The sequence below is a fragment of the Octopus sinensis genome, linkage group LG13 (genome assembly GCF_006345805.1).
Source record: "Octopus sinensis linkage group LG13, ASM634580v1, whole genome shotgun sequence".
Lineage (NCBI taxonomy): Eukaryota > Metazoa > Mollusca > Cephalopoda > Octopoda > Octopodidae > Octopus > Octopus sinensis.
Window position 1 is genome coordinate 17,092,479 of NC_043009.1, and position 19,259 is coordinate 17,111,737.

At 36.3% G+C, this 19,259-nt stretch overlaps 1 protein-coding gene across 4 annotated transcripts in view; it reads right to left on the reverse strand.

The window, feature by feature from the left end:
* LOC115218584 (fibrillin-1) overlaps window positions 1-19,259 on the reverse strand; it is a 653,797-nt gene that overhangs the window by 47,208 nt on the left and 587,330 nt on the right. For all 4 annotated transcript variants that reach the window (XM_036508171.1, XM_036508172.1, XM_029788478.2 and 1 more), the window contains 2 exons: window positions 4,387-4,509; window positions 2,918-3,109 (listed from right to left, as the gene is read on the reverse strand). In XM_036508171.1, the coding sequence (XP_036364064.1) occupies window positions 2,918-3,109; window positions 4,387-4,509 (315 nt within the window). The remainder of the gene's footprint in view (window positions 1-2,917; window positions 3,110-4,386; window positions 4,510-19,259) is intronic.

Below are 19,259 nucleotides of genomic sequence, written 5' to 3' on the forward strand. Positions count from 1 at the left end.
GCTAAGAGTTGCTGAAGCATGGAACAAACTGCTGGCATCAGTTGTTAGTTGTTGGAGCACTGCATACTTCAAACCTCCCATGCTTCCTGAGATTCGCCAACACTACACCTGATTTTCCCCCGCCTCCATACACACGCAAGCATGTATCCGACTCATATTCTGTTCACTTTCCAGACATTTGTACATTACTGCATATACTTTATATGCACTTTTTGACAAGTTGTGGTGCACCTGAGCACTGTATACAATAATTTCATTATTATTATTTTTAACTGTCTCATCTGTGGAGACAAACAATCTAATTTTCAAAGTGCCACACAGAGGGACTGAACCTGGAACTATATGGTTGAGAACCAAGCTTCTTACCACACAGCCACACCTGTGCTCATAATCATCAAACTCTTAAATCTTTCTCTCCACACACTTCTTCTACAGACATCAAACTCAATCTTTGGAAACACATATCAATCCATTCCATCTCCAAACTGATGACCTCTTTAACTCTATTAACTAAATCTCTTCCAGCATCTCAAAAATGATGAACTTGGTTAACAATCACATTTGTCATCATCTTTCTTCATCCGTAGTGTACCCTGGAATGGCTTCATAGAGACAGATCAACAGGAGGCATATATCTCCTACCTTGTTCTCAAAACTGTAAAAGCAAAGCTACAGCATTTGAAAACAGCAAAGCCTTCAATGGTGTTCCAGGATAGAAATACTGCTAAACACATCTGTATCCCAGACTAAATCCAAAAGCAAGTCATTAGGCCATCTGGCATGTACTCAATCACCATGTTTCAACTATTCATAGCTGCATTGTTCACTTTCTCTCTCTCTGCTTCTTCTAAGATAACCTTGTTTTTTAAACTAGACAGCCGCACTACATTTCCACCATCCTTTCATACATCTCTTTCCACTATCTCCTTTACTGGAATCACTTAAAAAGATCCTTCAAAAATATTCTTCACTCAATTTTTCTTCCCCATAATTACAATTTTCTAGAAATATAACCCAACTCACCTGTTTCCTATAGACATCACCCTACAAATGTTCATTTCAAACAGCATCAATCGCATTAGGGTGAGAGGGGCCATCAAGGTTATAGACAATGCCTTCCCTCCTCCTCTCTCTCTCTATGTAAAAGCTAGATCTAACTGGTATGGCTAATTATTTAGGGATATATAACGGTGTAAGATGATGGTTTAACTGTAATGTGGTAATTGATATAAGAATTGCTTAGTGTCATAATATACCATAAACTTCAAATACAAATATCCTGTTATTATATGGTAGAACCTTTTTTTTTTTAAATATGAAGTCTTAAGTGAAGCAGCAGTAAAATAGTGAAGCTGATTTCCAGGTTCAACCACATTGATGACTGATGAAAATGTGAGCAAGGATAAAATGCCAGTTCAAGGAATGAGACAGGGTATAGAGGATAAAAGGAACTAAGGAAGGGGGTTGAGTGTATGGTGAATATAGTTTTCTAATTCTGAGTAAAATGAACCATTGTGGGAATCACAGAAGAGAGAAAGAAAATATACAACATGTCTGTAAGCAAGTGGTGATAGCAGATTAATATGTTTTAAATTTTAAAAACAGTTTTCTGTTTATGATGCAATCTGCAATACCAATTTGTGCAGCTGTTGAGCTGTCCAAAGTAAATGAACAGTACTCTCTTTTATATTAGAGTACTGATATATGAACAGTACAGTTGTTAAACAACTGCCTGTCCCCTCCATAGGTTAGGTGTGATTTACAATAGGGAATCACCTTTAACCTATGGAGGGGATTGGCAGTTGTTTAAAAATTGAACTATTTCTCCCTTTGGATGCAGTTTTGTAAATGTTATAGTTATGTGGTAGTGATGTATTCATGTCGTACATGAGTGGTTGCCAAATGTTCAAGATGTAGTGAAGGTGGGGAGCTTGCAGAATCCTTCGCACACCAAGCGAAATGCTTAGCAGCATTGCATCCATCTTCATATTCTGAGTTTAAATTCTGTGATGGTCGACTTTACCTTTCATCCTTTCAAGGTCAATAAATTATGTACCAGTTGAACACTGGGGTTGATGTAATCAATTTACCCCTTCCCCTAAAATTGCAGGCCTTGTGCCAAAATTTGAAATCAATGTTAAAGATGTGTGATTGTGTTGATGTTGATTGTTTCAGAGTCTGCAAGAGTTATGGCTACAGCACTTTCCTTCAGACAAATCCAATAAAAGAAAGATCATCAAAGATTGTTAAACTTGTCATTTGGAAAGATTGAAGGTTTTATTTACTTATTGTTCCTAAATAAAGAGAGTAGTGATATGTTTAGTAATATATATGATGACGTATAGGTGCTTCTCAGTGAGACTGGGTTATCATTTGCTCATCAGATAATGTTTATAAAGAAGACTCACTTCTTAAAAATAAATAACCCTTTAACTGAAAGTTTAAGAAGTGATGGGTGATATTACCTGCTTGAAAGTGAGTATGGTTATAAATAATAGCAAGTAGAGTTATTAACATTCAGATAGAAGAATATCGGAGACGGAATTGAAGCCACTCAACATATACTGCGGGGAACAAGTCTGATAGAAGAAAACTTTGAATTCTTTTCATGTGCACAACATAACACAAAATAGGTTGAGCATCTTTGAATAATATGTATGGTGTCGCTTTCCACAAAGATTTTACATAGCATAAAAGCATAATGGTATATCATATAGGATATCTTTATAATAAGACTAGATTGATATAACAAAATGATGATGACATTTGGCATAAATTATCTTATTTCAACAGCAGATGTCAATATAAGGATTACTGATTGTAGAATATGATAGCAGTTTAAGTGTAAAATCTCGGTAGCATAATACATAATCTTAAATCAAATATGAAATCTGAGAAACAAGAAAATATAATTTACCTTCACATGAGACGTTTTTCTTTGACCATGAACCATCTTTTAAACACCTAAAAGTTGAAGATACAGGCAAACGGAAACCTTTGTGACATTTTACTTGACAGCGACTACCTAGTTTCATTAAAGGGTCCTTTAAGCATCTCTGATTTTTGACAATAGCATTTTCTGGTACTTGAAACTTGTCACAGAATTTAGCTGTGGAAAAAAAATATTTAAACATATTCAAGATGGTTAGTTTACATAATTAATGTTTCGTTTCAGTATTGAATTCTTTGCTTTTATTTATTGAAATTTGTAGAACTCCAGTAGTAATCAAGCAACATTGAATATGTTGTCAATGGAGAATATGGCCCTCAATCAGTAGCATTGCTAGAGTGTGCCACCTGGATCAGTCCTTGAATTTATGCCCCCCACCCACCTTCAGGGACCTTAATACAGCAAATCAAAAAGTGTTACCCCCATGAAAGTGTCACTTAGCAGTGGCAAGGAGCCCATCTCACCTCCTCCCCAACTACACCGCTGTCACAGGTATCATATGGAAGGAACTATTGTTGTTGTTGTTTAGTTCCAAGTAAACCCTGATTCAACAGACTTATGAACGATAACGCCTCAGCCATAACTGCCATCTGTTTTCTTAAGAAGTGATTTGAGGGAGACTTAGTTGTTATTTATAACCCCTTAACCAAGTTTGTAGAGGCTTCCCATTTGCTCCATTAGGGCAATAAGATTACGTGTTATTCCATACCACTCTGAAAAGCATTAGCTATATAAAATGTTTGGGGATTCAATGATTATTTTTAAAACTTTATCTCCAATTTTAAACTGAACAATATGAAATATTTCAGAAATATCAAAAAAGATTTATTCTTTTACTCTTTTACTTGTTTCAGTCATTTGACTGCGGCCATGCTGGAGCACCACCTTTAATCGAGCAACTCGATCCCGGGACTTATTCTTTTGTAAGCCCAGTACTTATTCTATCGGTCTCTTTTGCCGAACTGCTAAGTAACAGGGACATAAACACTAGGGGGACAAACACAGACACACAAACACACACACACGCATATATATATATATATATATATATATATATATATACATATATACGACGGGCTTCTTTCAGTTTCCGTCTACCAAATCCACTCACAAGGCTTTGGTCGGCCCGAGGCTATAGTAGAAGACACTTGACCAAGGTGCCACGCAGTGGGACTGAACCCGGAACCATATGGTTGGTAGACAAGCTACTTACCACACAGCCACTCCTGCGCTTATATTTCATAACAATTTCTGAAACTCTGCATTTTATTTTAACGATTTGATTTTGAAATTCAATTAAAAGAGCAAATATGTTCAACACTTTACATAGTAAAAAAAATCTAAATAGGTTTTAAATATTTCCTCATAGATATATATTCTTAGTCAAACAAGATAAAAGAATACGAATAAACTTAACAGAGAATCAGTTTATTTACCTTTACATGAATATCCATCAGGATTGAGAGTGAAGCCAGCTTTACATTTGCAGAAATAACTCCCCTTCGAATTGACGCATGTATGTTGGCAGCTAGCATTTTTCTTCTCACATTCATTGATATCTAAAACACAGATGGTCATGTTTTGATTACTACAACATAAACGGTGTCAGAAACACTTACAAATATATTTGGAATAAGTGTCTTACCATATAACTTCCTACTATTTTAATCCAAATCTAACTTAAACCTCTTCAACCTAAGAGACAGAGTATAGGAGAATGAGAGCAATCAGAATATTAATCCTGAGTTTGGTGACCCTAACGTTCTTGTCAATTAATCTTCATTTATTTTATTTTATGAAGAAAACTGATAAAACCAGAAATTCAATAGTAAGGTGTAGCAACAGAATGCTTGGTATTGATAGACACCACATTGGAATCAATAATTCTAGTTTTAATGTGAATTGTTCCTTCAAGAACAATACTAAACTCAGAGACTTTGACTTATTGATAAGGAGGTTTGAAAAATTCTGATATCAATATATGTCCATCTGACTGACCCACCCACCTCCTCACATGTTAATATGTCAGAATCTGCTGGATGTGTTGACACATTCAAAGAGTCTACAAATGTAGCCATATTCCAAGAAAACATGGCTTGGCTAGGAGATTAAGATGTTTTAAAAATCATTTAGTTATAAGTAAAATAGAAAGCAGTTATAGCCTTTGTAGGTTCACTCATAGTGGTGAGGTCAATGGGATTACCACAATCCATGGGATTAATGAAGCTCATGGGATTAGTGAGGTCAATGGGATTAGTGAGGTTAATGGGATTAGTGAGACCAATGGGATTAGTGAGGGTACTGGGATTAGTGAGGGTACTGGGATTAGTGAGGGTACTGGGATTAGTGAGGCTACTGGGATTAGTGAGACCAATGGGATCATTGGATTAATGGGATTAGAGAGGCTACTGGGATTAGTGATGCTACTGGGATTAGTGAGGCCAGTGGAATTAAAAAGGCCAATGGGATTAGTCATGTCAATGGTATTAGCAAGGTTAATGAGATTATTGAGGCCAATGGGTTTAGTGAGGTTAATGGATTAGTAAGGTGAGTAAAGTTAATGTTAATGGTACTAGGAGGTCAACAGGCTCAGTAAGGTTGATATGATTTGTGAGTCAATATGATAAGCATTCAGTTTTAAGTTTTGCATGTTTTGAGAAAATGTGAACCAGGAGGAATTCTATAAAGTAATAGGTGTTGCATGATTAGAAAATGTGAGAATAGATAGATTTCACAGAATTACAGATCTGGGAAAAGGAACTGAGGAAATATTTTTAGTATAGAATTACTGAGTAAAATGCTATATGTGATGAGAAGAAAGATGTTTGTTTTTGTGGTAGATGTAACAGAGGGGAAACAGACTGTTAGTTAAGAGGTGCCGGAACCAATTGTAGTATTGGTAGAGAGAAATAGAGAGAGAGACTAGGGCAAGTCAGTAGGGTAACAGTTGTAGAGTTTCGGTATTAAGATTTGCTAATTTAGAACGCTTGTACGTATGGCAGTGGTAGCAATTTAGACATGAGCAATATTTGTAATAAGGATTAGTAACTTTTCAGAGTGAAAGTGTTTTTGAACCTTTCAAGGGAAAGTGTGGCCTTTCTAGCACTGATTTGACTATGTTGTAGTTGTGAAGATGCCATGACAATATTATCAGAGATAACTTTTATAAAATTTGTGATGGAGAGAGAGGGGGGAGAGATCATAGAGGGAGAGAGAGAGCAATAGATGGATAGAGAGAGGATAAGAGAGGGAGAAAGTGGGAGAGAAAGGAGAAAGGGAGAGAGAGAGGGTGAGAGAGGGAGCAGAGGGTGAGAGGAGTGAAAGAGGATGAAAGCAGGAATGAGAGGGTGGGAGGGAGGGAAGGGGATAGATAGATAGATAGATAGATAGCGCGCGAGAGGGGGGTCATAGAGGGAGAGAGAGGGGGCAAGAGATGGAGAGAGAGAAAGTGGGAGAGAAAGGAGAAAGGGAGAGAGAGAAGGTGAGAGAAAGAGAGAGGATGAGAGAGGGTGAGAGGAGTGAAAGAGGATGAAAGAGGGTGGGAGGAGGGAAAGAGATAGATAAATGGATAAATAGAGAGGGAGAGAGAGAGAGAGAGAGCTATAGCTGACCCCTGGCTAACTGAATTTCAGTGCTCTTATGAGTATAATTGGGTAAAATTTCACACAAGTTAAAACTGAAAATGTAGGAATAAATTATTTTATTTTATTACTTTCTCTTTATATTTGTTATTAAACCCTGAGTAAGTGTGACATGGCCTGATGTCTCTGATGATTGCCTGAGTGACCAATACCTTCGACTAGCTCTGCAGAGAGCTGAATCATTGACATGTGTACTGATGTGCTCTGATGCGCTATTAAATAAAACTGCTGAATATGTTAATGGTTTGTGTGTTGAATACGGCTGCTAATGACTGTATGATTGGTAATGATTTTTCTGTTGATTATGACTAAATGTTTTTTTAAGATTTTGTGTGTTAAATATGGCTGTAAAATTATTTGTTTGTTAAATATTGTTAGATTATTTGTATACTGAAAATGATAGCTTGAATTTTTTGTTTAGAGGATAACTAAATTTTTATGTGTTAAATACGACTGTAAAATGAGTTTTGTGTTGAATAAAGACTGTTAATTTTTTTATGTGTTAAATATAACTGTTAATGAATTGTATGTTTAGTATAAACCGTTAATGGTTAGTGTGTTGAATATGACTTAAATATTGTGTGTTAAATATGAATGTTAATGGTTTCTATGTTGAACGTCTGTTAAAGATTTGTATGTTGAATATCAATGTTAATGGTTTGTGTGTTCAATATTATGTGCTGAATGGGACTGTTAATGAATGTATATATTGAATATGACTATAAAACGATTGTGTTGAACAGAACTGTTAATGGTTTGTGCTTCAAGAAGAAATGCAGTCAAAAGAAGTATTGCCATACTAAATCTTTCTGCTAAAATCCATAAATGACGCAATGCTTTCCTATTGATAACAAACACAATGTAGTTCTTCTTATTGATTGTTTATTTCTCTTCTTTTGATACTCTCAATCAACATACACAATTGGATATTCCACATATTGTTACAGATGTTGGCAATTTTGTATTGAAATGATTTCTTCTTTTCTCAAAGGTCAGACACATTAAAACCTCATTGGAAATTATTTTCCCCAATTCCTTAGGACTGTTATTTTTTGTTTTAGTTTGTGCTAATTAATACATATTTTATATTAATTTATTACGTCTTCAAGACAGCAAACTGGCAGAATCATTAGCAAACCAGGCAAAATACTTAGAGGTATTTCATCTGTTCTTACATCCTGAGCTTAAATCCCACTGAGGTCAACATTGCCTTTCATCCTTTCAGGGTCAATAAAATAAGTACCAGTCAAGTACTGGGGTCTATGTGATCAACTAATTCACTTCCCCAAAATTGCTGGCCTTGTGCCAAAATTTGAAATCAATTTGTTATCTTCATAAAGTTTTCTATTCAGCCTGTGCAGGCCAAGCAGATTATCGAAGTACTTTTACTGTTCTTTTTCTTTTTCTAGGTTAAGGGTTGGTGGTTGTGTGAGATATTTTAAGTAATAATGAGTAGAATGTCTTTTTGGAATTAATCAGTGGATAGCTTTCCATCCACCTGGTTTCTCTAGATTCAAAAGAAATTAAAGTCATTAAATGAAATATCCCTCTTGCTACATAACTTTTGAAGACTTCTTTCATATAAAGGACTTTATCACTAGGATTAGTAAAATTCTTTGTTTTGTCAATAATTTTTAGGTTACCAATTAAATTTTACTGAATTTTAATAATAAAAATTTACTGAAAATACTATCATTATCTAAATACTATCATACTAAATACTATCATAAGTAAATAGGATTTTGTTTCATTGTAAAATCTTTCAGACTAACTAATATAATTCTTTGTTGATATTGTAGGTCAAACATTAATAAATTATATGATCAGAATGTTACATACCATCTTACATTCAATGTGTAAAATTATGTGAATGTCAAGGGTTGCTATGTAAAATTTCATTTGGCTTAATATTGATTAGAAAATATCGTTCAGATGTCTCTTAGTGATTATAAATGTGTACACAGTATTTCTCCTGATGCTATTTTAAACCTCCTTCACATTAAGGAGTTACCTATTCTTACACTAGACATAACATTATTTCTAAAATGAAAACACATGACAAAAGTTTCCTCCTATCCTCCTAAATATTGGAATATCCTTCCTGTGAATCTTTGCTTGTCAAGTTTAATTGATATACTCAAACATCATACCAAGCTATTCAAGAGTTAATTGCACCAGTTACCATTCTTTGATATATGTTGTACAGATAAGTCTGTGTGGTTATACAGTTTATTTCATAACCATGTTATTCTGAATTTGATTCTACTATCCTTCAGCATGTTTCTTTAGGTAGGTGTCTTTTCCTGTGGCTGTTGGGTGACCAATACTTTGAAAGGTATTATTTGGTTAATGGAAATTGTGCTGAAGCCAGTCATATGCGTATGTGTATATATGTATGGATGCATGTGGATAGATATGTCTATGTAAGCATATATCTTTTGCTGATGTATATCATTGAAAGTTGTAAGCATGTGTGAGAAAGCCTGTCTTTTTGATATATGTGATATTTGTTCTGCCCAAGTTTTACACACACTCCTCAAAAATAATCCAATGCTTGATCTGTCGAAAACCTGTGATCAATGGCACTATTATTCCCAAGATGTGATATAAGATATTACAATATTGATAACACATTCACAGGGGAACTAGTGATTTTCATGTTCTATTACAGACAATAATCATATAAAAAGACTACAACAAACTTAGATTGGCACACTTCAAACTTTCTTCTACTCTATGGCAATAATAAGATTATGTCTGATCCAAAAGAGGTCAGACAAGTTGATAAGTTCTAAAGATATGTAGAAAGAGTGGTTCTTTTAAATTTGGAGATTGAGCAACAATACTACAGTTCCACACACCACTGCAGTTACTTCTTCATTAAACTTGAATGCTTTTAGTCTGACAAATAACGAGCCTTGTACAGCTGTTGTAAAATTATCAGTACATAATTAGAACGGAGGCACATGGCCTAATGGCTAGAGCAGTGGACTCGTGATCGAGGGATCAAGGGTTCAAATCTCAGACCGGGTGATGTGTGTGTTTATGAGCAAAACACCATGTGGTTCTGGCAGGAGGTAATGGCAATCTTCTGCTGACTCTTTTGTCACAACTTTCTCTCACTCTTTCCTCCTGCATCTAGCATCTCACCTGTGATGGAATGGTATCCCATCCAGGTGGGGAACCTATACGCCAATGAAACCGGGAAACCAGCCCTTATGAGCCCGGCATGGCTCAAGAAGGAACAAACAGCAACAATTAGGACATTGATGCCATATCAATTCAGTTAATACTTTCATGAATTTAGGAAAAGCAGACAAAGAATAATGGAAACATTCACAGTAATGATACTGACAACACAAAAACTAATGATTATTCAAAACAAACCTTCATTTTTCTCTGTCTTAACAATTTCCAATTAAATCACCTTGACAGGTGACTTTCCCTGACCCAGATCTCCTTTCAAAGACTTGATTTTTGTAGTGTTGAAAACAGAATGAAAATAATCTTCCAGAGAGTAAATACATTTAATTCCTAGTTTCTATAAATATTTCTTTATCTCAGTAAGCCTTATTGGCTTCTGTATTTGCTTTGGTTTCCATATTGAAAGTCATCCAGTTTAATATCAACACCTGACCCTTGGGTACTTTTAGCAGAGTTCAATCTGGCGTAAGCATTCAGGTCAGGCACTTTAGCTTTCCAGTAATTTCCTTTCCCCACCACTACAAGTCTTGGAGATCCAGTGTAACAGTTATGGGTGCTACCCTTCTTGGATTAAATCACAACAAAAGAAGAAAAAGGAAAAAAGCCATTTAGCACTTATTGAGGTTTCATACAACTTACCAATCGGCTGTGCACCACTGGATGCTTATACTGAGGCACATTACAACCTCATAGTCTAACTAAAAATAAATGAAGACTAACTTAAATATACACAAATGTGCATTTTATTCTCTGCTCATGTCATGTCTTTTATTCCTTATTTTCTCTACTGCATGCTGTGAATATCCTGTAAAAACTTAAAGTTTATTACAATACATGTTATCATACACACTTGAGTGTAATTTGAACTTTGTAACAACTTTGTTTCCTATCGAGCAATCATACTAGATTTATTCAAAAGAAATAAAACAAAAGATATTTGTTGATGTAATAAAAGGGAAAAATCACAGTGTATGTTAACTCCATGTGATATCTAATTAGTGCCACATGCACTGTTCCCTGACTTGTAAATATCTCATCAATGGGAACAGTGTTATACAAGGATGGAGATAAGCTGCTGGTATGGAATGAATAAACATCCAACTAGAATTGAAATCACACTTAGATGATCAGAGCCTTCTTGCTCTATGGTGTATGGTTGGAATGTAAGGCATGATGGCCAGTAGATTTGGTATAGCCACAACTTTCACTATTTGTTTCTTTTCAATTATTTTAATTATTTCAGTTACCATGTGGTGGATTGACAGACTTCTTAGTGTAGAGGTGAACTATATGTCTGGTTATATTTAGCTTTCTTAGGCAGTTTTACAGACTCTAACTCCAGACAGAAAGAAATAATAATAATAATGATGATGATAATAATAATAATAATAATAATAATAATAATAATAATAATAATAATAATAATAATGATGATGATGATGATGATGATGATAATAATAATAATAATAATAATAATAGTAAGAAAGGGATTTTATTAACGTTTAATTGATTTGTTAGATTAAAATCAATATTTATTCATTTAGGAATTTCGGTTGATATAAATTTTAAGATCTAGAATAATGATGTCCAAATTTAAAGCTTCAGATTTATAGGTATGAAGAAACAGGAAGTTTTATCATTCATGCTTTTAACAAGTAAAAGTTATGCCCACAGCAAATCAACCATCCACATTCTCCCTCCACCAAAGAGCAGGAAACCTCCGATCATCTAAGTATAGTTTCAATTCTAGATGGATGATTATTTCTTTTCATTGAAACAAATTATTCAATTCCTGCATTATACTGCGCCCATGGGTGACACACAACTTATTGTACTGTGCCTTTTGTGGTAATTAAGCACAACATGGAAATGAAAGTTCACCTGTAAGTTATTGGAACTGTTAAAGCACAAAGTGCCTTTTTATGAAAACAACCATTCCTTTCCATACAACTTGGGTTAAGTGAATCTACAAATTTACAACTTTCTCGAATTCTTGGAACAGTCCTATCACAGTGGTTTAATTGACAACTTTCTAATTAGTTTACTAATTAGAAAGTTGTCTACTGTAAAATGGATGTTACCACACAGCTTGGTCAACTATAAAAAGACACTGTAATGTATCTTATTTGAAAAACCCATGATTGTATTTGTGTGAGGCTTGAACATAGTCCTTCAATTAGGAATCCAACGTGTTTACTTCTTCACACAACAACTCAGTAAATGAGCCACAGTTAGGTATCCATGAACTATAAAGACTTATAGATAACATTCATACTTTTTATACCTGCATATCCAGGCATGCAGGTGTTTTGAAAATACCTCATGGAGTGATGATTGTGCCCTGTATAGTTGCAGGTTGCCCTTTGACTAGGTATAGCACCCATTCAGCCACCTTGCCAGGGATATGGTGAAGTCATGGGATGGCAGTATGGGGGATTGTGAAGGGGTAGTGAAAGAGATCAACTGAGCCAATGGTGCTTCTTACATTGATGCTAAGTGGAAGAATCCTAGAAGACCAATGGTCAGGATCACCAAGCCCTATCAAGAGAGTAACTACAATGCATCCATAGGGGCAGCATCCATGGTTGTGTAATAGGTTAATGAAAGATTTACTATGACTCAAGCTCACAATGCAAATTCTTAATAATGGAATTGGATGGCAACAGAGAGTCATGGGAATCCATGAAAGCAGCGCAACTGAAGAGAGAGATTCAACTGTGAAAGCAAATGAAACAATGCAATTTCACTAATTACAACAGGAAATTGTTTCCAATCCTGACTGCTCAGTCAAGTGGGGCACAGGATGCAGTATAGATTGAACAACAGAATATTAATTGCCAGTTCTTTAATCATGAGATAAATACTTATTTCATCTACTTATGAATCTTTTTAAGTAAGGCACATTAATCCACTTTCTTCAACATAGAAATACTGATTACACGAACATCTCACTTTATCACTAAAGAACATCATCATCATCATCATCATCAACATTTAATATCAATTGTCCATGCTGGCATGAGCTGGACAGCTTGATCAAAGCTGGTAAGCTGAGGGGTTGCACCAGACTACAGTTTGACTTAGCATGGTTTCTATGGCTGGATGCCCTTCCTAATGCCAGCCACTCCGAGAGTGTAATGGGTGTTTTTACGTGATTAGAAATTGTTTCTTTCTTAAATATTCACATTTTGTAATATTTTAAAACTATGAGTATAAATATGATGTTGAATAATTTAATTTTTCTGAATTAATGTTACAATAATTTCTAACAAAATACATATTTAATAAAAATGTAATATAAGTAAACAAAAATAAAGAGAAAGGCAATAATGAGAGTTAGTTGGGAAGGGGACACATGAATTTTGATTACTTCCTAGTAACCAAATATAGTATAAACCGTTCATTGATTTTCAGTTGATCTATAACTTTACATTGTTATGAAGAGAGAGACATTCCATGTTTGTTCCTACACAGCATCATGATATATTGAATACAAAAAGAGCATGCTATCCTGCCACCTTAATTTTTAGTAAAGAATATGTCTGAGTAGAGGAGTTTTGAACATAATGTAGTAAGTCCCAAAATTCAATCAGTTTAATCACTTACACTTACTGTAAGGAAATGAATAAATAAATAGCGCCAATAATCAATTGTAGTCAAGAAGGGTAAGAGAGGCAACTCTGAAATCCAAATTAATTTAAAATGTAATGAGACACACAGAGGAGATTGAATTTGATTTTGGGTACAGTAACAGCTTGTGAAATGTTTCAGTCTTATTAGACCTCCTCAGTGAAGTATTGTCTTGCTACTTTTTACCAGTCACTAACCTTAAATGACTAAGAAATATAAAGATTTTGAATGAGTAGACATTAATAGACATGGTTATATAACAGAATAATGGGAAAGCCTTCCACAGGATAAAAAGCAAATAGTTAAATAAGTACGTGAGGTGCAAGGACTAATGTAGCAAGCTGAAAAAAAATTTAATCAGTTAAAATTACACATGCAACAAAGCGGGAAAAAAATCATTTGCGAAATTAATTGTGATGAGGAAAGGCAAGGGCAACAACCCAAAAATTTAAAATTAAGCTTTGAAGCCACCAGAAGAAAATAAGGAAAAAAACCAAGCACTAAGAGAGATAGGTTCAGCAGAATCAACCTTGTCCTCCACCAACATTACCTTTCAGTCGATGCTATTGACTCTTCTATGCAAGAATTGGTTTAATTAGTCATCAACATCATCACCATAAAGAAAGGGTTCAGCAAAGAAGAAACTAAATTCTCAGATACAAGATAAAGCCACTGCTACTGCTGCTGCTGTTGCTGTTGTTGTTGTTGCTGCTGTTGTGTGAACGGTCTTCGTCCCAGAGCTCGCAAGATGGGAGCAGTCCGAAATGTGGTCCTTTGCTATTTGTAAGACCCGCAGAACAGGAAGCAGATCAACCTCCAACACCGAGAGCATCGATGGATGGATGAATGCGCATCCAGGCTCAGCGGTTGCGTAGGAAGTCGGGGACAAGAAACAGGAAGAAAGAACGAGAGAAAGTTGGAGCAAAAGAGTACAACAGGGCTCGCCATCAACCCCTGCCGGAGCCTTGTGGAGCTTTTGGTGTTTTCGCTCAATAAACACACACAACATCCGGTCTGTGAATCGAAAACACGATCCTCCAACTGCGAGTCTGCTGCCCTAACCACTGGGCCATTGCGCCTCCACTTACTGCTGCTGTGGATTAGGAGTAAGCAATGGGGAATGGATTTGATGTCTGGTAATAAGGTATGTGTGTGTTTGTGCGTGTGTGTGTGTGATAATCCAGGTGACATGATACTCAACACAGGGATGTCATTTAGACAGTATGATAATCCCTTCTACTATAGGCACAAGGCCTGAAATTCGGGGGAAAGCGGGGGATAGTCAATTACATTGACCCCAGTGCTCCACTGGTACTTATGTAATTGACACCGAAAGGATGAAAGGCAAAGTCGACCTCAGAGGAATTTGAACTCAGAACATAAAGATGCAAATGCATGCCAACAACTTTGCCAGCTTGCTGCCTTTGCACAGTATAATAATGGAATGTCTCTGAGCATATATGTGTGTAAGGTTTGTATTGTTGTAATAAACTTTAGTGTTAATCATTTGATCTAAGTTTCATTCTCTTCTAACTGTAACCATGGTAACATTCAAATAATTTGGGATCAATCTTGGGTACAGAAAACATTTCTTCATTTGAACAGAGTTTCATCAACTCTACTTAATCCAAATTAGGATTTTGGGTCTTTTATCTTTTATCTTTTACTTGTTTCCACTCATTTGACTGTGGCCATACTGAAGCAGGACCTTCAAGGGTTTTTGCTAAACAAATTGATTCCAGGACTTATTTTTTAAGCCTAAAACTCATTCTATTGGTCTCTTTTGCCAAACCGCTAACTTATGGCGATATAATTACACCAGCATCAGTTGTCAAGTGATGGCGGTGGAGGGACAAACACAAAGACACACACACACAAACACACACACGCACACACACACACACACACACACACACCACACACACACACACACACATGCACACACACACACACACACGCACACATACACACACACACACAATTTTCAGGATTCAAAAGAATCAGGTATTGAAATAGTAAAAGCACCAAGGTAAAGTCGGGGATAGAACACCTGTGTACCAACACTGTATACCGACACATATACATACTTACTAAAGTAAATCTGGATATGTACTTCCAGTTATGTATACATTCACAAGTTACTGACTACATAATGTATCATCAAAGTCATACAAGGGGTACACTCACTACACATATTCCACTTCAACTACAAACTCCAGATCCAAACCTATGGTGGGTTCTGTGTTGTGGTTCACTACAGCTGTTTCAGACATGTTCTTTATTGATTTCAGCAGGAAATCAGGTTGGGTTAGTTACCTGGTACCACATCCAGTTTTGCGCTAAGTTCTTCTTGTTATCTGAACCCATTCAGCTACTGCGCTTGGATGGGCAGGATCAGTAGCCACTGATAAAAAGAAAGTTTGAACCAAAGGGGCTGCAGAGATGTTAGTAAATTGCCACCTAGGGTTTCTGGGAGAGCTAGTTGCTGAATTTGGTTTGAAGCTGAGCATGGTCTTTGTGCCCTCGGAAAGGAATAAGGCAGACATTCTAACAAGGGTGAAAAAGGCCTGGTTGGTGGTGCTGGAAGATTCAGAGCTGGGGAAAGCAGCAGTGTGTCATCTGACTCGGAACTAAGGAGACTGCATGCCATGCATCACATGGGTTTGGATGGAACCCAGGGTCTTGTCAGGAGGGTTGATTTTGACATTACTAAGCAGAGCGTTCAAAAGGTAGTCAGGAGCTGTGATAGGTGTCAATCCATCAACCCTGTTCTGGGTGTGCACAAGCCAGGAAATATCTCACCACTAGAAGCAGTATTTTGGTACAATCTATCACCCCAGTCAGGACAGGCCGAGGAGTCCATACCATACAGAGTGATATTCAGGTATGAATGATATCACCTGTGTACAACATTACAACATGCTGTGGAAGAGAGACAGCCAGCTTTCATCCAGGTAGGAGATGAAGTCTGGGGCAAGCCCCCGAAGGCATGTTGCTCATCTCAGTGGAACAGAGGAACTGACGGCTGTTAATTCCAAAAATAATGTTCCTGTGAATGGAATGCCATGTCACATCTTGGATGGTTGGAGAATTGTTGCTTCGTCAGATGGTGAAGGGGTAAATGAGAGAAAGCAAGCGGCACTCCATACCTGTGGAGATGACAGTGAGTGAGATGTCCACCCAGGTGAATGGCAGATTTCAACATGGAGTGAAGTGAAGAGGTGATCTTTGAGATCAGGTGGGTAAGTGGGGATGAGGTGAATGGAAGGAAATGGTCAGTGACGTCAATGGTTGAGGGGCCTTACCAGAAGAGGAAGAGAGAGTGAAGATGTAGGTGGAAGTAGGACCAACATGGGCCTCTTTTGCCTTGGGCAGTCGTTGTGGATGGATGCATGTGGAAGTGTGTGTGTGTGAGACAGGGCTTTAGCAGTAGGCTCTAGTGGTAGGTCAGATGGGTAGAGCATGTTTTGTATTTAACCTAGCTGGATAGTCGACCTTGAGTGATAGGTGAACTTCACTTTGTTCCTCACATTACAGTTCCCTCTTACTACATTAATTCTTACCTGTATTCACCTGATGTAAACGTTTTTCTTTTTCATGCATGTTGTAACACTTTTGTTCATCAATAAAGAATACGTCTGAAAGAGTTCTAGTGAACTGCAACCCATTTGTGCTATTGTTTTATATATATATATATATATATATATATATATATATACACACACAATGTGCTTCTTTCAATTTCCATCTACCAAATCCACTCACAAGGCTTTGGTTGGCCCAAGGCTATAGTAGAAGACACTTGCCAAGGTGGATTTGATGTTATTGATGAGAATGAACTGATAGAGGCTGCTGGTAAATACCAAGCTGCTAACTTGACATGTGGTTTTGAGGCCTGCCTGTTGTCAAGGTTGTTTCTTCTTTGTTTTCACCTTCCTCACTAAGACTACACTTATTTTAGATACATTAATACAACCATTCCTCTCCTTGTCTCTGAGACTCCTGGGTATTGACAAAGATGTACTAGAAATCTGTGAGCTGAGGTTCAAAATTTGTTGAACTGGTTTTTTAAAAGTCTTGCATCTATGGAAAAATTCATCCAACAATTTAGGACTTGCAGACCCTGGAGATTCACAAAGTTTGAACTAGGGTCCTGAACAGAGATAGACATTTAAAAAACCTGGGGTTTGTGAGAAATAAAAGAAGGCCTTGTTTGTGAAAGAGACAGGAACAACTGTATTAATATAGTTTCATTACTTTCTGTTCTTATTATTGTTTCTTGTCTACTATACAGGGATCTAATTAAATCAGTTGTTAATGAAAATAGCAAAAGAGTGCAGTATAAATTTAGAAAGACTGCAATGAGAATTATTTAATTAGTTTCATTGACCAGTTGAAGAGTCAGTAGATTTATGTCTAAAGATTGATTGAATAACCAAAGTATTTTACATACATACATACATACATACATACATACATACATACATAAATACATTCACACATACATACATACATACATATACATACATACATACACACACACATACATACACACAAACGCACACACACACACACACACATATGGATATTAGATATCAAATATACACATACACGCGGACACATATATGTACAGCTCTACACATTATATGTATGCAAATCTATATATCTATATCTGTATGTACAGACACACACGCACACATTAACAGCAAGAAAGAGAAAAAGATAGATAGATAGATAGATAGATAGATAGATAGCTAGATAGATAGATAATAGATAGATAGATAGATAGATAGATAGATAGATAGATAGATAGATAGATAGATAGATAGATAAATAGATAGAATGGATTTAATATAAATTTCACTTACAAGATAAATGAATTTAATGATCACTATTGTAACATTATTTCACTATCCTGTATTCAAACAAAGGAATTAATTCAGTTATTTCATATGGTCTGATAATGGTACAGCATGATTTATAGACTATCTGGTAATATGAATAGGACACAGTTCCAGATGAATATCCAATCTTAGCTTTATGGTAGCTAGATGTGAGAACATAGATGGTCTCATGATAATTCTAGAACCAATGATACATGCACATGCACACACGCACACACACACACACACACACACACACACACACACACACACACACACACACACACACACACACACACACACACACACACAGGGCACACATGCAACACAAACACACACATCTATTCGTATGTGGGTGTATACATACATACATACATATGTACGTACACACACATATTCACACACATACGTACACCCTATATATCATCATGATCATCATCATCATTTAATGTTCATGTTCCATGCAAGCATAGGTAGGTAGGATTGTTTGACAGGATCCAACATGTGCAAAGACTGCACCATGCTCCAATGTCTGCTGTGGTATTGCTTTTACAGCTGGATGCCCTTCCTAACATCACCCACTTCACAGCATACACAGGGTGCTTTTTTCATAGCACCAGCACAAGTAAAGTCACCCTTCAGTTTGCAGAACTAAAACCCTCTCTGATTAAGTGGGGGTGCTCTATGCCATGGGATGTGAAATTAAAGTGAAAGAGAAGGGGCCTGGAAAGAATAAGTTTCTTATACTCACATTACACTGTTATTTCTTATTTATTTACCCCTAGAAAGTATGGAAAATGGCTAATATTTCCTTCAAACTTTACTTTTGTTACATTTATTCAAGCCCCAAAAAATCCTTCTCAACATATGGCTATGATGCTCCCCTACTACTCTTTTTTCATGATCAGGGATACACATATTGTCAACCACTAAAGGACATGCTCAAGTGGT